The sequence below is a fragment of the Pithys albifrons genome, chromosome 11 (genome assembly GCF_047495875.1).
Source record: "Pithys albifrons albifrons isolate INPA30051 chromosome 11, PitAlb_v1, whole genome shotgun sequence".
NCBI classification, from domain to species: domain Eukaryota; kingdom Metazoa; phylum Chordata; class Aves; order Passeriformes; family Thamnophilidae; genus Pithys; species Pithys albifrons.
Window position 1 is genome coordinate 25,401,969 of NC_092468.1, and position 24,925 is coordinate 25,426,893.

Consider the following 24,925-nt stretch of genomic DNA (forward strand, 5'->3'; position numbering starts at 1 on the left):
TCCATATCTGCCAACAACCTGCTCAAACACAGAACAGACACTGCCTTGCCACTTACCATGTTCTTAGAAAGCACCCAGGGGGAATTTGAACTCCCAGCTGTTCTCTCTCCCATTCCCACTCTCTGGTTTAGGATCAGAGGAAGGTTGTCCAGGGCTCCCTCCCAGCCCAGGCACGAGGAGTGTGGGATGCCAGAGGCACACCCAGCTCTGGGCAGGCACTGAAGGTTTGCTCATCACACCTTTGGGGGGTGTTTGCCAAGAACCTTTAATGCCCCTTCACCTGTTACTGGGTGAAGCTCCCAGAGTGGATCCAGAGGGGATTTGAGCTGCAAGGGAAGTTCCTCAAATGGAAGGTACTCATTTGTCTTCAGATAAAATATTAATACATACAATATACAACTTGAACACCTCCCACCAGCCCAGGCTGCTCCAAGCCCATCCAGCCTGGCCTGGGACACTCCCAGGGATGGGGCAGCCACAGCTTCTCTTTCCCACCCTCCCAGGCAGGAATTCCTTCCAAATATCCCATCTCTCCCACCCTCTGGCAGTGGGAAGCCATTCCCTGTGTCCTGTCCCTCCATCCCTTATCCCAAGTCCCTCTCCAGCTCTCCTGCAGCCCCTTCAGGGGCTCTCAGGTGTCCCTGGATCCTTCTTTTCTCCAGGTGAGCCCCCCCAGCATTCCCAGCCTGGCTCCAGAGGGTTGTGGGAAATGTCTGTTTTCCAATGAATTAAGGGACTACTCGTTTCAACCTTTTGTACAGAGCCTCTAATTAAATTTTAAAGAGCAAATGAAAACCCCTTTTCTTCAGACAGCTAAAACCCTAAAACCTCTCAGAACAACAGCACTTGTAGCATTTTAAAATATAAAGGGCTCTTATTATTACAGAAGTTTAAAGTCTGCTTTTCATGAGATGATGGGCAAAAAATGTCCTATAAAATCCTTCCACAACAACTGAAGTTACCAAACACCCCCAGGACAATTCTTTAAAAAATACAGATATTAAATATTCATAAAATAAAGATGTGTAAACAAGAAAAAGGAAAAATTGCCTATTTTAATAGAAATTCTTCCCATTGGTCCCATAAGGATGAGGGAAGATGCTTTGCCTGCTTAAAATACATTGGGGATCTTCTCTTTAAGCAGCTCTGTGGCCTCTCCATGTTTGCAGAAGCACAAGAACTCCCCTGAAACCACCCCAAAATTCCTAGAAATGATGGGCAATCAGCCTTAGGGAAGTCCAACAGGACTGGAAAAGTCTCTGCTGCATTTTAGGGTTTATTGGGTCACCACCTCACCATCACCCCCAGCCTGATGGGCCAGGAAGGTGTTTCATCCCAATGAAAATGCCCTGCTCCAATGGGAATCCCTAAATTCCTCCAATCCCAGAGTTTGGCTTGCAGGAGCACTAATGAGCCCATCCCAAACCCACCCAGGAGCTCGGAGGGTTCCGATGGTGATGGATGAGCTCCGAGCTGGAAGGGTCAATCAGAAACCCATCAAATGCTTCATTTCATTGCTTAATTTGGACAAACACAATTTGTTTATGGGAAAGATATCAGGTGTTGGTGAATGAATAATGGCTGTGAAAGCAAACCCCATTAATCAGCCCTTGATTGCAAATGACTGGGAGATTGTTTGTTCTAATTGCACTCATTGGGGCCAACAAAGCAAACACGAGCCAGCGAAACCACCCCAAGAAAGCAGCACCCTCAGTCCTGCAGGTTAATAAAGTTGTGATAAATGCTCTGCCAATAACTCAGCCAGGAATTTCAGCACCCCTATTAAATGCTGCTGTTGAAAGAATTAATTTATATGGTTTATAGGATGATCACATGGGCACAGAACACGATCTCCAGGAGCTGCACAGCCACTGAACCCAGGGCAGGGTCCCTGAATTCCAGGTTTTCCCAAAGGGAGGGATGTGAAAAGCACAAAACCAGCAGGTTTTCATTTCCACTTGCTGTGGAACAGCTCAGGAAAATGATGGAAGGATTAAACCTCTGTCTTTTAAATACAGTACTAGTGAATTCCACCCCTCAGCTGAGGGACCCTCACTCCACTCTCCACACTGTGGATTCCTGGGCAGCCCTGGGGTTCCCTCCCCATGGAAAGTAACAGCTGACAGGGCACTAATTACTGATTACAGCTTCTAATCTCAGGCTGGGGTCAAGGAGGGAATGGAGATGGTCACACAGGGCCCCTCAGTCCACCCCAGACCCCCCAGGGCTGTGGGTAAGTCATTGAAAGTCCCTCAAACTGCTGCAGCACCTCAAAAGGGCACCATGAGCCAAAACCCATCAGTGGCAGCATGTCAGGCAAATCCAGGGAATTATGGAATGGTTGGGGTTGGAAGGACCTCAAACCCCACACAGTGGGCAGGGCAGGGACACCCCCCACCAGCCCAGGGTGCTCCAAGCCCTGCCCAACCTGGCCTGGGACACTCCCAGGGCTGGGGCAGCCACAGCCTCTCTGGGCATCTAATTTAATTTAATCTCAACCAGAGGTTCCCTTCAGGTGAGGGAAAGATTCCAGCACATTTCCCATGTGGAAATCAGAGACACAGGAGCACCACTGAGTGCCCACCAGCCAGAGCTGGTGCTGCTGGGCAGGAGGGGCACCCTGCAGCCCTTCTGGGCATCCATCCTGTAACTCCCATTTGTATCCAGGCTATTAAACACTTTCCACTGTCACCTGTAGAAAACCCCAAGTGAAGGGAGAGGAACACCCCAAGACACTCAGAGTGAACAACCCCCAGGGACACTGTCCTGGCTGGCACTGCCCTGAGCCCAGCCCAGCCCTGGCACTGCCCAGGGACAGGGGCACAGAGCCTGAGAAGGGCACACACAAATACTGCCCATCAGTATTACAGAAAAACAGCCCCCCAAAGTCATCCCAAAGCACAAACCAGCCCCACAACCCCATCTGGTCTCCACAGCCAGAGCAGTGGGTAATTAAATTACCAGTTGCTAAATAGGAGTTGATATAAAACTTCAGGTAACTGAAAAATTGTCTTTGACTTGAGATCAAGAGCAGGACTGAAAGATTCATCTGCACATAATTAGCAGAGAGATTTGCATCAGAATCATCTACCCATATGCTGCAATAGGACTGAAGCCCATTAGTTCTCATGTCAGGCTGAGATACTTCTGGTAGCACAGAAAAAAAGGTCTCTCACAAAAAAAACAGAAACTCCAAAAGCTTTAGAATTATTCCTGAGGCCAATAAATGTTCATTAACTAATAAAGATACTGTAAAGTCTATTTACAGGCTCTGGTTTGCAGTGTGGCCTCCCTGCAATGACTCCTTGGCTGCTTAATCTGGAAAATAAATAAGACATTCTACAGAAACGGTTCAAAGAAATTCTTTTTTAATCTCTTGTAAGAACCTAAAAGAGGCTCCTGAAGTGAACAGCTTTTAAACACCAAGAGAATGATTAGATAAATAGCAAAAGGGAATTATTTACTTTCAAACACCTTTTATTCTCAACCTCCATTTAATTAAAATCTTGGGGTTTTTTGAGCAATCAGGAAGTCGAATTGATTATTTAATTAATTATTGGTCTCCAAGTGTTCCCTTTGCTCACCAGTGACACAAACCAGCTGCACCTCAAAAATTACACATTTTGTAAGGACAAGACCACTGATATGTTAAAATAATAATTACTTGGGGTAATGACTTTTCTCTACAGTTGTCACTTTGCATGCAGAAATCCCTGGATTTTTGTGCTCCAGGGAGATTCTGGGGCTTTGCCAAAGCTCAGGAGCAAGAATGGATGGAGGGATGGAGGAAGGGACTCCTGTGCCAGCTGTGCAGCTCAGGGTGGTGCCCACTGCCCACCCATGGGAGCTCCAACACCCTCTGCAACCCCTGAAATCCAGGCTGAAAACACCTGCAACTCCCAGACACACAGAGGGGGAAAAGGAGCTGCCAGAAGTTTATTCCAACATGAATGTTCTGGATTGCTCCAAGGAACAGCTGAATTCTTACAGGGCTCAGTTTGTCTCAAGTTCTCTGTGTGTTGATGTCACTGAAATGGTTTCTGACACCAAAATCTGCTGCGTGGGAATCAGCAGCTGCCCCAGAAACTGGTTCATTAACTCCATAATTGGACTGATTTCCTAAATTAGCCAGTTTTCAACAACAGGATAAATCTCTCCTAGGAAGACAGGCTGGGAATGTTGGGGATGTTCACCTGGAGAAGAGAAGGATCCAGGGAGACCTGAGAGCTCCTTCAGGGCACAAAGGGGCTCCAGGAGAGCTGGAGAGGGACTGGGGACAAGGGATGGAGGGACAGGACACAGGGAATGGCTTCCCACTGCCAGAGGGTGGGGTGAGATGGGATATTGGGAAGGAATTCCTGGCTGGGAGGGTGGGCAGGCCCTGGCACAGGATGCCCAGAGCAGCTGTGGCTGCCCCAGCCCTGGGAGTGTCCCAGGCCAGGTTGGACAGGGCTTGGAGCACCCTGGGCTGGTGGGAGGTGTCCCTGCCCATGGCAGGGGTGGCACTGGGTGGGCTTTGAGGCCCTTCCAATCTCAGCCACTCCTGGATTCTCTAATTCTAAAATCTTCCATCTCCAAAGATGAGACAGAGAATTGTAACCAACTTCCCTGACTGGGCAAGACTCACTATGGATGAAAACTCCTCCCCATGGCTGGAGATCCAAGGAATGCTGCACAAACAGCCCCAAATCCTTTCTAGAACCCACATCCAGGGTTGGCAGAGAGAGAAAAGGTGATTTAACAACAAAGTTTTGCTCTCCAAACTGAGATTTTTCATAGAATCACAGAATCATAGAATGGATTGGGTTGGAAAAGACCTCCGAGATCATCAAGTCCAACCCTTGGTCCAGCTCCAGTCCCTTTACCAGATCATTTTATACAAATAGAAGTAAAATTCATTTATCCAAAGTGTCAACACTACTCAAAGCAACTCCCTGAAATGGAGAGAAATAAGAATTTCATAAAAAAGCAAACCAAGCACACCCACAGAGCAACTGCATTAACCTCTTTCTCAATATTCAGCAAATTTTAAGCCTGTTATAAGAACAAATTGTTACAATTTCTGGGGCAAGAATTATTTGCAGAATTAGTTTTAAATTTCCACCAGTGAAATATTGTCAGTGTTGTTTCCTCCTTTGTGTCTGTGCAGCAACACACGAGTCCATCCCCCCCAAATTCAGTGCAGAATTCAGAATTCAAAGGAAGGCCACGGAGTTTCCAGTGGGAAAAACACAAACAGCAAAACTGCAGGAAAAGCACCATCCAAACCACAAATCCATAACCATTTCATAAATTTGGCAGCTGAAAAGAAGCCCCAATAAAGGGAGTTTTCCCTCCTGCCACCTGCCCCTTCCTGCTCAGCACAGCCAGAAAGGAGCCAAGCAGAGGCCAAGCTATTTAACTAACCAGTTTTTATTAAAGCAGAAGAAAAGCAAGAATCTATAAAGTACCAAGTGATCCTATTAGTTCCACCAGACTAAAATCATACACTCGACGTATGTGGTCCTTTCAGCCACATCTGTTATGAGCCATTTTGATGCCCAAAAGCAGAGCATATTGAACTGTATTTATCAGGCAACGAGTGCAAATCAGGATTTCTCTCCTCAATAATAAAAGAGAAGCTGTAGGAATTAGAAAACATTTTTATTTACAACAGCCAAGACCAAAGGACTTGCTGCATTCCATGATTTTCCCTCTAAGGAATATGTAGAATGCAATAAAGACACGGAATTAAAGGCAGCAATTTGATGGTGCAATTCCGAGATAATGAGTTAAATATCCAGAATTTCAGCCCAAGAGATCAGTGTTTAATGCCTGGGATTTGTATTCCCCCAGTTTTGCTGTGGATTGTTAATGTGCCATCGGTGCCTCAGCCCCGAAGTTCCCTTTAAATAAACTCCAGGATGAATTCTTTGCACAAACCCACCCCATTCTTGACTGCTCTTTCAGCCAGAGATTGAAATGCAGATTCCAAAAATACATCAGTCACTTATTTCAACTCTGGACCTTTGAAAATCCAGATCAATTGCCTTTTGTCAGAGCCTTTATACGGAAAGTAAGAAATTTCTGCTTCGCCCCTTGGAAATGCTTTGGAGCCTTTGGAAGGGGCAGGAATATTGATAGCTGGAAACATCCACCTGTGCTTTCAGAGGCATTTATTGACAGGTTTGGAATATTCATGCCTGGGTTAATCTCTGTGAGAAGCCACTGGTGCCCTGGGCCAAAGGGAGGTGTGATTTGAGCAGTTCTGGGCTTTGCCGGGCTGAGTTTGGGAGGTGAAGGAGGAGAAACTTTCCCCAACCTGAGCAACCAGAGCCGCGCTGAGCCCCAACCTGCCCGTCCTGCCGCGGGTAACGCAGGCTGGGAGGGACTCCCAGACACCCAAGTGGTTTGGCAACTGTAAGTGACAGAAGCTGAGCTAAATCCTCTGTTGACACTGGGGATTAGGCGGCGATTGTGGCGCGCTGGTCAAGGGGAGCTGCTCGGGGCAGCGCCACAAAGCGCGGCGTGGCAGGAGGTGACCCCGAGGGGCTCCCGAGCCGGGCTGCGCACAAAGCCCCAGTGCCCCAGAGAAACTCCATCTGACCATTAACTGGCCGCCAGGGCCTGCCAGGAGGCCTAATTACAGCCCTCCAGAGCCCGGCAACAAAGGCTGCCGAGCATTAGCCCAGGGATGATCTGCTTTGCACCGACTTGAGAGAGTCCATATAGAGCGGCACAGAGAAAGGGCTTTGGTGGGAACCTCCCAGGGGCCGGAGCTTTGTGGCTGGGGCTGCAGGGCCCGCCTGCAACACACTTGAGAGGGGCTTAAACACCCACCCTCCCACATTAACATGCAGCTACTGCCTGCTTGACATCTGCTCCATGGCCAGCCTGGCACAGCCTGCCCGGGGCTCCTGGCACAGCCTTTCCAGGGCTCCTGGCACAGCCAGCCCAACGGCGAGCCTGGCACAGCCTGCCTGGGGCTCCTGGCACAGCCTGCTCGATGGCAAGCCTGGCACAGCCTTTCCAGGGCTCCTGGCACAGCCAGCCCAACGGCGAGCCTGGCACAGCCTGCCTGGGGCTCCTGGCACAGACTGCCCGATGGCGAGCCTGGCACAGCCTGCCCGACGGTGAGCCTGGCACAGCCTGCCCGATGGTGAGCCTGGCACAGCCTGCCTGGGGCTCCTGGCACAGCCTGCTCGATGGTGAGCCTGGCACAGCCTTCCCAGGGCTCCTGGCACAGTCTGCCCAACGGCGAGCCTGGCACAGCCTGCCTGGGGCTCCTGGCACAGACTGCCTGATGATGTGCCTGGCACAACCTTCCCAGAACTCCTGGCACAGCCCGCTGGATGGTGAGCCTGGCACAGCCTGCCTGGGGCTCCTGGCACAGCCTGCTCGATGGTGAGCCTGGCACAGCCTGCCTGGGGCTCCTGGCACAGCCTGCCCGACGGTGAGCCTGGCACAGCCTGCCCAGGGCTCCTGGCACAGCCTGCTCGATGGTGAGCCTGGCACAGCCTTCCCAGGGCTCCTGGCACAGTCTGCCCAATGGTGAGCCTGGCACAGCCTTCCCAGGGCCTGGCACAGCCTGCTCAATGGTGAGCCTGGCACAGCGTTCCTGGGGCTCCTGGCACAGCCTGCCCAATGGTGAGCCTGGCACAGCCTTCCCAGGGCTCCTGGCAGAGTCTGCCCAATGGTGAGCCTGGCACAGCGTTCCTGGGGCTCCTGGCACAGCCTGCCTGGGGCTCCTGGCACTCAGTGCCCCCAGAGCCCACTCAGTGCCCCCAGAGCCCACTCAGGGCAGCCACAGGAACAGAGTTTACAGCAGAGACCCAACAACTTGCACTCTGACAAAGCACAATCAGTTGCCCCGAGGATTCAAGGGGAGGGTTTCAGGCCCTGCCATTGATCTGCACCTGCAATAAAAAATCCTCTCACAAACCAGTGTGATCACAGGACCTGCAGACAAACCTCCTGGCCAGCACTGCATTCCCTGGGTGGCACAATGCCCACCTGCCCCCTCCCTCCCACTCTTTTATTTTCACAGCTCTCCCACAATGAGACACCAGAAGTAACAATTCCAGTCTCCAAAATGCACCAGAAAATGTAAATTCATTAAGAAGAGCCACTTTCACTCCTTACTCACTCCTCTCTCTAAGAGAAAGCAAATGTTAGTTCCTAAAATAATAACCAAGTTAAATTCTAAAAGCAGATTTTCCCCAGATCCTCCATATCTGCCAAAGGGAAACTCGGAGAGGAAAATAAAGACAAGAAATCCAAGAAATTGCCCAGAGCAGCTGTGGCTGCCCCAGCCCTGGAGTGTCCCAGGCCAGGTTGGAGCACCTTGGGACAGTGGGAGGTGTCCCTGCCCAGGGCAGGGGTGGCACTGGGTGGGCTTTGAGGTCCTTCCAACCCAAACCATTCCATGATGTCAGTAGGGATGAACCAGGATGGGACCATCCCAAATGTCTCTCCAACACTCATTGGTAATTTTGAGCCCCAAACAGGTTTTTGTTTGTCCAAACCATGGAGGAGCAGAGTGTCCATACCAGCCACATCCAGGAGAGAATCCACTGGGAATAAAGCACAGCTTTTTGTCCCATTCAGGGGGGTTGGAGCAATTCCCATGAGGTGCAGAGCCAGACATCCTCCAGGTTATTCCCAGGTTTGGGATGGAGTCTGTCTCGAGCCCTGCACACACAAACAGCCTCATTCATCATTCCCAAGGACAGGTTTAAATTAAATTATATCCCATGAAATCCAACAGCAATGACCCTGCTCGTGCTGAACTCCTGGAACAGCTGCTGGGTAATGGCCTAACCCAAATTCACCTTTCATTTTTAAGACCAAAAGGTGAAAAAAGTGCTGATTTTTCAAGGAGTAAACACACAAAAAGATACTGAAACAACAGCCTGTCATCCCAGTTTAATAAAACTGCAACATGACTGAGTGAATGCAGGACTTGGGGGAGAGGGGGAGGTGGATCTCCCAATGGCCTGAGAGGACCAGGACCTGGATAAAGCCAGAAAAGAACTTCCCTCTGCCTTTGGGATGGCAAGAAACACAAAGCCATGAAGTCTCTTTGCCTCTTGCAGCCCCAATCCACGACTCAGCCCTCAGTGGGAATATTTAAATCCAACAATGACACAGCCCTTTGCTGAGCTTTGGAAACTTTGAGCCCACGTGATGCTGATGTACAACCCAGAGTTGTCTTTGCCACATTAAAATTCAAATATTGAAATGAAAACCTGAGGTGTGAGCGATGGGAGCAGAACACACACATTGTGCTGCTGAGGTCAGGGCTGTCACATCTAGTTTATAATTACATGTTTCAAGGGTTTATTAAAAGTTCTGCAGAACAAGGAATGAACTGGGAGCCAGGCAATGCAAAAGGCTGGATTTCCTTTGGAAAACAGACACCAGCAATGTGGGAATAGTCCTTCAAACAGAAGGTTTGCAAAAGGGGGAAAATGAGGGAAAACAAAAAAGGTGTTTCCTGGAAATTGCAGCTTGTAAGTTAAAAATGCAAATAGGAAAAGAAAAACATGGATTTGTTACATTTATTACAATATACATGGAATACTGAAAGCTTCCCTTCTTCTGGGACAAACTGACAAAGCTGAGCAGGAAAATTAAACCAGGAATGTTTCTTTCTGTAAAGAATTAATTTGTAGATCTGCCTCTTGGTGTGAGCCTTTTGGAAAACCCTTTTGGAAAAGCCCTTTGGAAAAGCCCTTTGGAAAGACCTTTTGGAAAGACCTTTTGGAAAGACCTTTTGGAAAAGCCTTTTGGAAAAGCCCTTTGGAAAAGCCCTTTGGAAAGACCTTTTGGAAAGACCTTTTGGAAAGACCTTTTGGAAAGACCTTTTGGAAAAGCCTTTTGGAAAGCTTTGGAAAAGCCTTTTGGAAAGACCTTTTGGAAAAGCCTTTTGGAAAGACCTTTTGGAAAGACCTTTTGGAAAAGCCTTTTGGAAAGCTTTGGAAAAGCCTTTTGGAAAGACCTTTTGGAAAAGCCTTTTGGAAAGACCTTTTGGAAAGACCTTTTGGAAAAGCCTTTTGGAAAGCTTTGGAAAAGCCTTTTGGAAAGACCTTTTGGAAAAGCCTTTTGGAAAGACCTTTTGAAAAGACCTTTTGGAAAAGCCTTTTGGAAAGCTTTGGAAAAGCCTTTTGGAAAGACCTTTTGGAAAAGCCTTTTGGAAAGACCTTTTGGAAAAGCCTTTTGGAAAGACCTTTTGGAAAAGCCTTTTGGAAAGCTTTGGAAAAACCTCTTGGAAAGCTTTGGAAAAGCCTTTTGGAAAGCCTGGCATCACTTCAAATAAATAAATAAATCCAAATGTAAATATATAAATGTACTAATTCAAATCAGTTCTAAGAAAAAAAAAGACAAAAAAAAAGAAAGAAAATGACAAAAATAAACCCGAATTTTGGAGGGCACAGAATAAAGTCTCAGTAGCAGCAGAGCCAGAGGACAAACAGGTGAGTCCCAAGTGTAAAATATCCCTTGTTTCTGTTTCCTGGGAGGGCTTTACCAAGTGCCAATGAGGATGCAAACCAGTTTCATCTTAACCTGAGACTTGAGGGAGTTCTGGAGACCCAACATTTGCCCCAAACTGGTAAAATGACAACCTGATATCACAGAAATTCCCTGTTTTGGAAGAAGAGGATGTTACTCACCAGCTGCCTCCAGGACCAGCTGCAGCCTGGCCTTGGCCTGTTCCGCAGGAGTCTGCAAAGAGAGCATTGGCCATCAGCCCCAGGAGTGCTGGGACACCACATGGAAGCTCCAACATTCCCCATGAGGAGCTTCTGCTCCACCAGCCCAGGACCTGCAGCTGGACTGAGTCAGGAATGACCAAACAGATCCTCCAAAGGAACCAGGAACCCTGTCCCTGTGGTGCTGTGGCACCAGGACCCCCCTGAGCAGCAGCAGCACTGCAGGGCTGGCACCCAAACCCTCCCTGGGCCCCCCAGCTTGGTGGGCATCACCCACCCAGAGGAGAACCCAACACTCATGCCCTTGCCATCAATCAATATCCCCAAGGAGTGCATGGAGGGCACGGACACCGGGGGGGCACGGACACTGGGGGGGCAAGGACACGGGGGGGGGGGGGGGGGGGGACACGGACACCGGGGGGGGGCATGGACACCGGGGGGGCATGGATACCGGGGGGGGGGGGGGGCACGGATACCGAGGGGGCATGGACACCGAGGGGTGCATGGACACCGGGGGGGGCATGGACACCGGGGGGGGCATGGACACCAAGGGGGGGCACGGACACCAAGGGGGGGCACGGACACCAAGGGGGGGCACAGACACCAAGGGGGCATGGACACTGGGGGGGCACGGACACAGAGGGCACTGACTTGGCCCCAGAAAATGCTCCTCCAGCTGGAGGGTGAGGCCAACAATGGGAGGGAAAAGGCCAAGGATGATGTCAGCTGAGAACCCCACTCAGCCTGGAAGGAGCTGGCAGCAGTGGGTGGGAAGGACCAGCTGGGGGGTCAGCACTGACTGAGGACACCACGAAGTGCCAACACTGAGAGAGACCCTCAGGAAAGTTCAAACTGCTGGAATGGTGGGTGGGGGAAACACCACCAGGGTGAGGTTGGGCTCAAGGTGCAAAATAAACCCTTGTCCTCTCCCTGTGGTCTTGAGCACAGCACAGAAGGGAAAGAACTCAAGAGCCAAAACCTCCCAGAACTGAGTGTGTCCAGTGGCAGCTGCTGGAGGTGCCCACCAGCCTGGGAGCTCCCAAAATTCCCAACAAGCACATGGGAAAATGGCCTCAGGGGTTTCAAGCAGCTTTAGTGACCCATTTTACCCACATCCAAAGTGCCTGGGCACAGGGAGTGCCCAAGGGGGAGAATTCCCTGCCCCACTGCATTCCCAAAAAACACCCAGTGCAGGGAAAAGCCAGCCTGGCCTCCCCAGGAAGAGCCAAAGGGACACCTTGGGGTGTCAGGGACAGACAGGGCAGGAGGGACCACCATCCACCCTAGGGGACAAAGCCCTGGAATTCCATTTTAACTCATTCTCTAAGTCAGGGTCTGCCTTCCCTGAATATTCACATCCCACCTGCAGCAAATCTGTCTCGACAGGGAAAGAGCAACAAAGAAGCTTTGAAATGAGGTGGATCAAATTATGGACAAGATTGTGTGACAGGTTTCTGTACCACAGCAATGTTGGATTCCTTTCCAGGCATTTATTCCTCATCAGCTGATTAAAAAACTAATTACCAAAGAAACTGAAAATAAAGAACTTAATTGTATGAGAGGACATAATGAAATATTAAAATCAAAATAAAACCAGAGGAGATTGAGAACTTGCAATCATCACCTTTTCCTTCCAAAAGCCTTTGAGGTGGCAAATTCCAAACTGACAGAGGAGCATTTTTCACATTAAACACATCAAAATAAAATCCCAGGGAAGAATTCACAAGATGAATTAATAACACAGAAATATAATAAGCACATCTGGCACTATTTGAATTAAACCTCTACATTTTCAGCCATAAATCAGCTGAAAAGATTGGATGGCAAAATGATATTTATGTCTGAGCTGGAGTTTTTCCTCTGATCCAATTAATCAGTAACAACACTCAGGTACAGGATGAGTGTCCTGAGTGGATACAGATCCACCTGTTCCCAAAAACCCAACACCTGAGGAACTGTGTAAATGTATAAACTGGGAAAACAAACCCAGCAGGAGGTGGCCCTGACTCTGCTCACTTCACAAAGGAGGTTTTTCCTGGTTTTCCTCCTTCCCAGGACCATCAGGAATTTGGTTTTCCCACTGCCCAGATGCTCTGCTGGAGCTGCAGGAGGAGCTCAGCCCCTCAAACCCAACCTGCCAAAATGACATTTAAACTGCACCAGAGGAGGAAAGAAGAGGGAAGAAACCCTGAGGAATCCTCGGGCTATTATTTACAGCCCCAAGAAGCTCAGCAAACAACCACAGAAATTAATAAGCAAAATAATTTTTAATTGCAGAATCCCTGAGCTTTTCTTCCATTAAATAGCCTGAGGAGGAACAGAAAACATTTTAAGCTCAAAAAACTCCCCACTCCCTTTCCCATGAATTTCATACATTTCATGGACCTCCCCTCAATACATTCTACCCTCAGTTTAACCCAAATTCCCAGAATATTCCATTACAGCTTGGAAGTGAATGGAGCACATCAAAAATGTCCATTTCAAATGTTGTCAGACATACAGAAAAATCACAGTGTGTTATACCTGAATTAAATGTGGAGAAAAATCACATAAAATGTGGAATAATGGTCCTATCTGTCCATGGAAGGCACTGATGGGTTTGGTACTCCCTTATAAATAAAGCAGCAGCATCAGTGAGGGAGTGATTAGGAAAGGGAAATAATTAGCAAAAAATAGGGGAGAGAAAAAGCCCAATTTCTCTTGAAAGGATGTAAAGGCCACAGAAAATATGACTAATGATGGCACAAACTTCACCAGGAGGAGAAAACCTGGTTATGGAATGTTGCTCCTCCAGCCAGAACCAGGAAAAAGGATCTGTACCTCGAGAGAAGGGTCTGGAAAACTTCCCTGGAGTCCTTTTCCTCCTCTGGGGTTCCTGGTTTATCCAAACTGGGAAGCAAAGGGAGGGAAAAAACGGACTGGTGGGGGCCAGTCTTTAAAATTCAGAGCCCAGTGCCAATATTTGGCAGAATACACAGTCCCAGCTCCAAAGCTGCTGAAGAGCTCAGTGCTGAAACACAGCAGGGAATTGTGCCTGAAAGCTGGAAATGCAGTGGGATGAGCAGCCAGAGTTGGGATCCAAGGGCAGAACCCTGGGATGGTCCTCAAAGCCACCCAGCCCCTGGCACTGGGCTGAGGCTCAGGGGCACAGCAGTGCCCAAACCCTGGGCCTGCCTCACCCAGGACACAACTCGGCATGGAAATCCTTGGATGGGCAACTGGAATCCTGGATTTGGACTCTCCCAGAGACACAGAGCTGGGAGTCCTGCACAGGGCGGGGGGAAATCCCACCTGAGAGGGACCAAACCTGGCATGGAAATCCTTGGATGGGCAACTGGAATCCTGGATTTGGATTCTCCGAGAGACACAGAGTGGGGGGAAATCTCACTAGAGTGGGACCAAACCTGACATGGAAATCCTTGGATGTACAACTCAAATCCTGGATTTGGATTCTCCCAGAGACATAGGGTGGGGGAAATCCCACCTGAGAGGGACCAAACCTGGCATGGAAATCCTTGGATGTGTAACTGGAATCACGGAGTTGGACCTTCCCAGAGACAGAGTGGGGGAAAATCCCACTAGAGAGGGACCAAACCTGCCATGGAAATCCTTGGATGTGTAACTGGAATCCTGGATTTGGACCTTCCCAGAGACAGTGTGGGGGAAAATCCCACCTGAGAGGGACCAAACCTGCCATGGAAATCCTTGGATGTGCAGCTGGAATCCTGGATTTGGATTCTCCCAGAGACACAGAGCTGGGAGTCCTGCATAGGGTGGGGGAAATCCCACCTGAGAGGGACCAAACCCAACCCAGCACCTGAAGAACCACAAATGGGATTGGTGCAACAAAACCAAAGGCTGGGGCAGAAAACTCCACCACAAGGAGTGGATTTTGGGATGCAAATCAGTTTGTGCAGCAAGTGCTGGTTTAGAAGGACCAGGAAACATAATGGATTAATTTCAGTGAAAATTATTGAGGAAAAGGGATATCCACTGGGAGTGGATAGAGAAAACTGGATTAACCAGGCAGCAGAAATAGAGAGCTGTAAATAAGATTGAAAAATAAATTAACCCAGGTCTTTAAAAAGGAAAAATTACTGGAAATGTTCGACCTACAGGGTCATAAACTCTGCATGAGCTCCTTAATAAGGGAGGGAATGGAGATAATGTTGGATCCAGACACACTGAAGGCAGGAAAATCCACACCCACCCATTTATCTCCTTGTGGCCTGGAATATCATCTGTGAGACTGACATTTGCATGGGAATAGAGGAACAATTCCCCCAAATCCAGAGTGCTGATATAGGGGGGATAGAACAGAGAGTTTTTTGCATCAACATCTTTATCTGGTCATTATCCCATAAATTCAGGTTTTCTTTTAACATATTTCTGAAAATTATTGGGATTCCAAATCTCTGAGCTGAATTTGAGCCGAGTCCAAGCACTGCAGGGTGAGTGGGATCCACAGTCAGAGGCAGCAACAATTCCTACTGCTTAAAAAATTACAGGGCTATTGATATTCAGCTTCTAAATGAGGGGTTTCATTTCTCTTTTATCATTTTATATTTCTGGTATGTTATGCTACCACTAAGTTGTGTGGGTGTCCATTAAACCAGGATCAGATACATTTGGGGGTAGATCAAAATGTTTAATTAACACACTGGAAACTCTTCTGCAGCCCCTGGACTGGTTGGGAATTCAGGAGCACAACCACAGGAAAAGGGGATTCAGCAGCTCAGCCCTGAATTCCTGCTTGAGTTTCTCCCACAATCTGCTCTAAATACATTGAAATATTTCAGAAAAAGGGGAATCACATTCCCTTTGGAACCTCTGGACTGAAATGCAGTAGTAGAAAAATGAGAGTAAAAAACCATTTTGAAAATGAGAAGCATTTCCAGTATCACCACCATGACCTCTAAATTAGCAGCCAGTTAAAAACATCCTGATGTTCTACCCCAAATCAGGCCTAATTACACAGGAATTAATCTGAGCTTGATCAAGATCATTCCCTTGGAATCAAATAGTGCCTCTTCTCTTTGCTCTGACACTCCACGATCAACTCACCTCCTTTCCTGACTTCTTAAAAAAATTCAGTTTAACTTTTAAAAAAAATTCCTTGTGTTCCCTTCTTTTGGCTGTTTCTTTTGACAAATAAATACAACATAAGATATGGAGGGGAAAACATAATTATTTTGAGGAGAAGCTGCATGAAATCAGGGTGAGGAGATGGGGATTTTAGACCACGGGGAGTTGGGTGAATTTATGTCTCATTCCAGCGTTGTGCTGCTCCATCCCCAAGATATGCAATAAAATACACCCACCTCGAAGACCTTCACACAAAATCCCCAAAAGAAGAGGTGAAAGACCCACCCAAAAGGATGAACTTGCTGGTGGTCTCCATAATTGGATTAATAATTAACTCCACTTAGCCCAAGTGGTGGTTTGTTGGAGAAAGCCCTCCCAGGAAATGCCGCTGAACTCGGGGCTGCTGAGGCAGCCACTGCCCTCCATAAAGTTCCTTTATATGTTTTTCCACAATATGCACAAAACCAGAATATGAAATCAGAAACATTTTACACATTCTCATACTTCAGAGAGCACTAACAGCATTTTACTAGTCGAAAGCACTTTATCTTCATGTCTCTATAAGGCAGAGTTGGTGCATAATAATGTAATTTATATTGCCTAAATGTTATTTTGGGAGCATCGCATCATTTCTCAAACTTCATGACCTTTACAATTTTCGAAACTTTTATTTCCCTCATTATTCTGAACAGATTTCATTACATATTTTGAATGTAAACAAGGCTGAATAATGATGGCCCCATTCGGGGCCGCGCTGACAGTCGCGCGGGGCCGAGATGGAAACCCGGCGCATTCATTTCCCTCTCATCTCCCGCAAACTGCGCGCACATAAAAACTTTTATACTCGGCTCACATAAATCACGGGCAAGAAAAATGAGCAAATCTGGTGGCTCGCTCATCTCCCAGTGCTCGGCGAAAATGAAATTCACTGCAGTACCTATCAAAGCCGCAATCACCAGGAGATAATGTCTGCTTAGGTCTAGCTGCACTTTCCGATTTAATTTCCTCCGTGCCCTTGACGTGCACGGGGAGCGTTAAGATGGAGCTGCGCGGGCAGAGCGGCTGCCCCGCTGATGGATGGGCCGCTGGCACCGCTCGGACTGGCAGCGATGCCCAATTAATGCAGGATTGCTTTGGTTGGTTCGCTGCCCGTGCCACGGGACGGGGCCTGCGGGCACCGCTGGGCGAGCGTGGGAATCGGGGGCACCACAATTAGGGCATGGCCTAATGAGCCCTATGGAATCATTGGAGGGCACCACAATTAGGGCATGGCCTAATGAGCCCCAGGGAATCATTGGAGGGCACCACAATTAGGGCATGGCCTAATGAGCCCCAGGGAATCATTGGAGGGCACCACAATTAGGGCATTGCTGGGCGAGCGCGGGAATCGGGGGTACCACAATTAGGGCATGGCCTAATGAGCCCTATGGAATCATTGGAGGGCACCACAATTAGGGCACGGCCTAACGAACCCCAGGGAATCATTGGAGGACACCCCAATTAGGGCACCACTAAGCGAGCGTGGGAATTGGGGGTACCACAATTAGGGCATGGCCTAATGAGCCCCAGGGAATCATTGGAGGGCACCACAATTAGGGCACCACTAAGCGAGCGTGGGAATCGGGGGTACCACAATTAGGGCATGGCCTAATGAGCCCCAGGGAATCATCGGAGGGCACTACAATTAGGGCACCGCTGGGCGAGCGCGGGAATCGGGGGTACCACAATTAGGGCATGGCCTAATGAGCCCTATGGAATCATTGGAGGGCACCCCAATTAGGGCATGGCCTAACGAGCCCCAGGGAATCATTGGAGGGCACTACAATTAGGGCACAGCCTAACGAGCCTCAGGGAATCTTTAGAGGGCACCACAATTAGGGCACGGCGTAATGAGCCCCAGGGAATCATTGGAGGGCACCACAATTAGGGCATTGCTGGGCGAGCGTGGGAATCGGGGGTACCACAATTAGGGCACGGCCTAATGAGCCCCAGGGAATCATTGGAGGGCACCACAATTAGGGCACGGCCTAACGAGCCCCAGGGAATCATTGGAGGGCACCACAATTAGGGCACAGCCTAACGAGCCCTATGGAATCATTGGAGGGCATTACAATTAGGGCACCACTAAGCGAGCGTGGGAATTGGGGGCACCTCAATTAGGGCATGGCCTAACGAGCCCCAGGGAATCATCAGAGGGCACCACAATTAGGGCATGGCCTAACGAGCCCTATGGAATCATTGGAGGGCACCCCAATTAGGGCACAGCCTAACAAGCCCCGGGGAATCATCAGAGGGCACCACAATTAGGGCATGGCCTAATGAGCCCTATGGAATCATTGGAGGGCACCCCAATTAGGGCACGGCCTAACAAACCCCAGGGAATCATCAGAGGGCACCACAATTAGGGCACGGCCTAACGAGCCCCAGGGAATCTTTAGAGGGCACCACAATTAGGGTACGGCGTAATGAGCCCCAGGGAATCATTGGAGGGCACCACAATTAGGGCATGGCCTAATGAGCCCCAGGGAATCATTGGAGGGCACCACAATTAGGGCATTGCTGGGCGAGCGTGGGAATCGGGGGTACCACAATTAGGGCATGGCCTAATGAGCCCCAGGGAATCATTGGAGGGCACCCCAATTAGGGCACGGCCTAACGAGCCCCAGGGAATCATTGGAGGGCACCACAATTAGGGCATGGCCTAATGAGCCCTATGGAATCATTGGAGGGCACCCCAATTAGGGCACGGCCTAACGAACCCCAGGGAATCATTGGAGGGCACCACAATTAGGGCACGGCCTAACGAGCCCCAGGGAATCTTTAGAGGGCACCAGAATTAGGGCACGGCGTAATGAGCCCCAGGGAATCATTGGAGGGCACCACAATTAGGGCATGGCCTAATGAGCCCCAGGGAATCATTGGAGGGCACCACAATTAGGGCATTGCTGGGCGAGCGTGGGAATCGGGGGCACCACAATTAGGGCATGGCCTAATGAGCCCCAGGGAATCATTGGAGGGCACCCCAATTAGGGCATGGCCTAACGAGCGCTATGGAATCATCAGAGGGCACCCCAATTAGGGCATTGCTGGGCAAGCGTGGGAATCGGGGGCACCACAATTAGGGCATGGCCTAATGAGCCCCAGGGAATCATTGGAGGGCACCCCAATTAGGGCATGGCCTAACGAGCGCTATGGAATCATTGGAGGGCACCCCAATTAGGGCACGGCCTAACGAACCCCAGGGAATCATTGGAGGGCACCACAATTAGGGCACCACTGGGCAAGCATGGGAATCGGGGGCACCACAATTAGGGCATGGCCTAAAGAGCCCTATGGAATCATTGGAGGGCACCACAATTAGGGCACGGCCTAACGAACCCCAGGGAATCATTGGAGGGCACCACAATTAGGGCACAGCCTAACGAACCCCAGGGAATCATTGGAGGGCACCACAATTAGGGCACGGCCTAACGAACCCCAGGGAATCATTGGAGGGCACCACAATTAGGGCACAGCCTAACGAGCCCCAGGGAATCATTGGAGGGCACCACAATTAGGGCATCACTAGGGATCGGCAATCACAGGCACCCCAATTAGGGCATGGCCTAACGAGCCCTGTTGAATCATGAGAGGGCACACCAATTAGGGCATTGCCAGGGATTGGCAATCGCGGGCACCCCAATTAGGGCATGGCTTAATGAGTCCCAGGGAATCATTAGAGGGCACCCCAATTAGGGCACCGCTGGGCAAGCACAGCAATCATGGGCACCCCAATTAGGGCATCACCTAACGAGCCCCTTGGAATCACCAGAGGACACCCCATATAGGGCACTGCCAGGGATCGGCAATCATGGGCACCCCAATTAGGGCACGGCCTAACGAGCCCTGTTGAGTCATTAGAGGGCACCCCAATTAGGGCATCGCTTAATGAGCCCCATGGAATCAGAGGGCACCCCAATTAGGGCACTGCCTAACGAGCGCCGTGGAATCATTAGACTGGTCACCAACTGGGCTCAATGCAACAACAGTGAGATAAAACCCCACAAAAATACAAATACTGATACTCTAAATAGTAAGAGTTAAATGTTAATGAGCTGCACATAATTTGTCTGCATAACTAAAATTTAACATTATTTTATGAGAGGGCCCCAACCTGCTTATTTCTACAACTTCTTAATTTTTTTTAAAACTTCCCAAAGGTGACTTATTGTTATAATCATAATTACCATAATCATAATTATCCTAACAGGAAGAGCTGGGCAGGGGTTGTGCTGTCACACCTCCCACTCCAAAAGGAATCTCCTGTGTATCCACCTCCTTTTATGAGGCATCAAGAAGATTCCAGCTGAAGATTCCAGCTGAAGGTTCACCTCACCAGGCACCAAACTAATGACTGAGGAGTCCACATAAGCAAAGCAGCTCATGAGTAAAAGGCCTTCACTCTCTGCATATGCCAAAATGAGGTCTGGGTGACTGGAATTAGGAAAGACATCAAAGCATCAGCATTTCTTGTGACATCACAGGTTACAGATTGAATTCTCCAAGGGTTCTGATCCCACCAGCACCTCCCAGCACTGTCTCCCTTCCTCTAATCCCATGACAGAAAAGGATTTCCCTTGTACATCTCTATTCCAGGATAATTTCCCCTCTAGAAGACTTTCTGCACAACTCCTCCCTGAGGGAGCTCCACGATGAAGGTTCTGGCCCCACCACAGGGGTGTCAAGGCCAGGCTGGAGCAACCTGGGCTATGGGAGGTGTCCCTGCCCATGCCAGGGGTGGAATGAGATGGGCTTTAAGGTCCTTTCCAACCCAACCCAGTCTGGGATTTGTGATATTTTGATCCCACTGCCCAAATGAGAGGAAAAGAAAGTTATGAAGTTCAGACAATCCATTTGGATCCATCCATGCCCATGTGGCTCTCCTGTCCCAGAGTGGGGAGGCTCCACAGAGCACCCTGTTTTCCTTGGAAAATCCCCAAATTCCATGCTAAGCTGCCACCACTGCTCCCACCAGCACCCCCTGCTCCTCCCCAGGGTGCCCCACACCCCCTGCACCAAACCCAGAGGTGCCTCCTCAGGGCTCTCACCCAGGAGGGAACTGGTCAGAATTTGGTCAGAAACCAAAGGGCATGGAAAGTCTAATTCCTCAAGAACACCACAGTGCTTTTCCTAAGGGAATTCTCTCAGGTTTACTCATTAGGATATGTGAGAAAGAATGTCTTTTATTACAGAAATGTTGTGCAAGAGCTTGTTTTCAAACAATACAATTTCAGCAGGGGAACCCCAACCATCCCTGCCCCTGACACTGCCACAATGAGACACAATTCAAACCTGCAGAATATAATTGACCAGCATGGAATTCTGCCAGGATAGCAAGATAAACACAATTATTCATATTAAGAGTGTTAATTAATTGTTTGTGAGCACAAATAATTGGCTGCTTGGTTACACAGCTCATTAAAAGCCAAGGACTCTCCCAGACATCCCTGTCCAGGGCCATCCATGGATCACTGAGCTGTGACCACCACAAACTGGAACCTGAGCCAGTGACCATCAGGGAGAGGTGACACCGACACCAAACTGCATGAAAAAGCTGCCAAATAAACATTAACACTTTATAAAGAAGTGACTCAGTAAAATATTGACAGTTCACAAAGGAGTGGCTTGTTTTGGTTGAGGTTTTGGGGATTTTTTGGTGGATCAGATGAAAGATGTTGATCTGTTGAAATGAGTCTGGAGGGGACACTGGAAATGCCCCAGGGCTGGATCCCTCTGCTCTGGGACAGGCTGGGAGAGCTGGGAGGGGTCATCTGGAGAAGGGAAGGGTCTAGAGGGACCTGAGAGCCCCTTCCAGTGCCTGAAGGGGCTCCAGGAGAGCTGGAGAGGGACTGGGGACAAGGGATGGAGGGCCAGGACACAGGGAATGGCTTCCCACTGCCAGAGGGCAGGGATGGATAGGATATTGGGAAGGAATTCCTGTCTGGGAGGGTGGGCAGGCCCTGGCACAGGTGCCCAGAGCAGCTGTGGCTGCCCCAGCCCTGGGAGTGTCCCAGGCCAGGTTGGACAGGGCTTGGAGCACCCTGGGCTGGTGGGAGATGTCCCTGCCCATGGCAGGGGTGGCACTGGGTGGGCTTTGAGGTCCTTCCAATCCAAACCATCCTGGGATTCTATGATTCCATACTTGCTGCCTCAGGAACAAGTCCCAGCCATGGCCATCTGTCAGGGCACAGCACTTGGGAATGCACAAGGAAAATCCCAGGAACCTGTGGGATTACAACTCCCTGACACCAGCAGAGCAATGACATGCTTCCAAAATTTCTTTAAGAGATTCCAGTGGCATGTGAGACACCCCTGGAAGCAGCAAACAAGATGAGTTTTCCCATGTGAGACACCCCTGGAAGCAGCAAACAAGATGAGTTTTCCCATGTGAGACACCCCTGGAAGCAGCAAACAAGATGAATTTTCCAAGTTCTCCGAAAAACTCCATTCACTGATTCAACCACCAGTGGCAACAGAACATTTCCTGTCCCACCACCACAAAGGGAACCTCTGCCAGGACATCCCTCCCTCTCATCCCACTGGCACTCCCAAGGGGCTGTGGGCACCCAAGCTCCCACAAATCCTGTTTCCCAGGTGATTCCCACACAGGAAGCACCCAGAGCCTTTCCCATTTTCCCCAAGCTCACACGACACAGGGCCAGGGTTTGGTTTCAAAGGCAGGATGGAACAGGACAGATTGTTTAGGTATTCCATGATAAAATTAAAGAGGAATTAACCACCTCTCAGGATGGCCTGAGACAGCCACGCCATTAACAGTGATATTCCAGTCTAATGGGATTTAATAACCTGGTTAAATGAACCCACCCGAGGCTGCAGCACCTCCTGCCTCGTGCCAACATTGTATTTCCCCAGGTTTGATCAGCTGAGGAGTTTTAATGCTCAGCCTGGTTTGCCACCACTTGCTTTAATATGTTTACTTAACCCAAAAATATTTTGCACCTCAATTATTATTTTCTGCTGCAGCTCTGAATGGAATTGGAGTCGATCCATTATTCATAAAGCAAAGACAAGAGAAAACACAAAGCTGTGCACTCCTTTCAAAGCCTCCAAATGCCTAAACCACACCATATTTATGCATGGAATATTTGATTGTGTCTCTGTCTCTCTCTTTTTTTTATTTTTTTTAATCACAAGTTTGTTGTTTTCAGATCAGGATATGCCAAAAATCCAACACCAAACAATTTTTGTTTATAATGAAGGCAATCATCAATCCAAGGATTGTAGTGCTGTTCATTTCATCTCTACATCAAAAAAAAGTAATTTAAAAAAAATTAAAATTCCCTTGAAATGGGGAGATAAATGAAAATGTGAGTGCCTTCACATAATAACAGTAGGCTGACCCTCTGGGAAATGGTTGACTTTCTCAATTCAAGGTATTCAAAGCTCATTCAAAAGTGTTCATTTGGAATGCAGATATCAAAGATGATGCAAATGTTCAAGAGAAAATTAAAACTTACCAGATGTTCTAATCCAGCTTTGATGTTTCCAGAGTCCCTGCAACAGAAGAACAGAAGTTCTAAAGAGTTGCTAAACCCTTGTCTGCAACAATTTATGTTTACTTGGGGAATGGCAAAGCTGTGCAATTACTCCAGTAGGAAACAGTTTTAGTAAATATATTGACTTGTAATGCCTAAAAATATTGATTATCTTAATTATATAAACCCTCCAACATTACCTGCCCTGAAATTGCTACAAACTGCAGCAGGACACACATTTAAAATTAACATTTTTAATATAATTCCCACCATTTATACTGGAAATAACCCCCCAGGACAGGGCCTGGTGCTGTTTCCCAACCCCACATTTGGTGGCTGCTGGAATAATAAAATCCTGGGCCTGTGTACAAGGTGAGGGAGTGAATGAATTGTGGATTAACTCTGGGGTGGTGGCAGCAATGCTGGGACGTTGCCTTTGGTTCCTGACAGCTGGAAAAAATCCCACTGTACAGGCAGAAAATGAACAGCAACGTTGCAAAAGGGCACCTGCAAAAAGAATGGACCAAATGTCAAAGGCAAACCATTGAAAAGCAACAATTCAGAGGGAAAATTCAGCCTTAACACATCCTGCTCTGGGAAAAGAGGCTGAAAGCAAATTAGGAGCCTCCAAAGCTCAAAGAACAGAACAAGGGCTGGTTTCCATTTCCAGCAGCTCCAGGTCCCACCAACCTCCAAAGCCACCCCCTCCTGGGGAGGACAGGCTGGACCACAAGGAGAAACCACCCAGGGGGGTGTCAGGACCCAGGGAGTGAACTATACAGTGCAAAATGTATTCAGAATATGAATTTTCCAGTAATTTTCCACCCCAGTGGGCTCTGCCAGGACAGCCCAGGGTGCCAGTCCAGGCTCTGCCCCCTCCAGCCCCAGGGACAGGTTGGGAGAGGCACAGTGGGAATTTACACCCAAAAGGGGCCAAAGGGATGACGTTTCACTGACCAAAGCTGTGCAATGACACATTTCCCACCTTGTTGGGATGTATTTAAACTGTTTGCAGCAAGATTTTACTCATAATTTCATAGAGCTTTCCAAAAATGTGCTGTGAAGGTTTTTGCTATTTAAACATCATTAATGAAGGGAGAGAAAAAAGATGCCCTTTCCTTACACAGTTAGTTTGAATTCTGAAAGAAGAATTTCTTATTCTCAGCCATACAATATTGAAACAGAAATTGTCTCCCACATCTTCAGCCTGGAGAAGAGAAGCTCCAGGGAGACCTTTCCAGAGTCTAAAGGGGCTCCAAGAGAGCTGGGGAGGGACTTGGGATGGAGGGACAGGACAAGGGAATGGCTTTAAGCTGAAGAAGGGAAGATTTGGATGGATATTGGGAAGGAATTCCTGTCTGGGAGGGTGGGCAGGCCCTGGCACAGGTGCCCAGAGAAGCTGTGGCTGCCCCAGCCCTGGGAGTGTCCCAGGCCAGGTTGGACAGGGCTTGGAGCAGCCAGGGCTGGTGGGAGGTGTCCCTGCCCAGGGCAGGGGTGGCACTGGGTGGGCTTTGAGGTCCCTCCAACCCAAACCACTCCCGAATTCCATGTTGTTTTTTTTTTCCTTTTTGACCAAACTGAACTCTCTTTCCATTTCCTTTGGACAAATCCAAC

The 24,925-nt window shown here is 48.9% G+C and overlaps 1 protein-coding gene across 1 annotated transcript in view; it reads right to left on the reverse strand.

Annotated features, from left to right (window-relative positions):
- Positions 1–24,925, reverse strand: part of RSRC1 (arginine and serine rich coiled-coil 1) — a 107,881-nt gene that overhangs the window by 27,790 nt on the left and 55,166 nt on the right. The window contains exons 6-7 of the mRNA XM_071566013.1: positions 23,294–23,330; positions 10,653–10,704 (exon numbers count right to left, since the gene is read on the reverse strand). Of these exons, the coding sequence (XP_071422114.1) occupies positions 10,653–10,704; positions 23,294–23,330 (89 nt within the window). The remainder of the gene's footprint in view (positions 1–10,652; positions 10,705–23,293; positions 23,331–24,925) is intronic.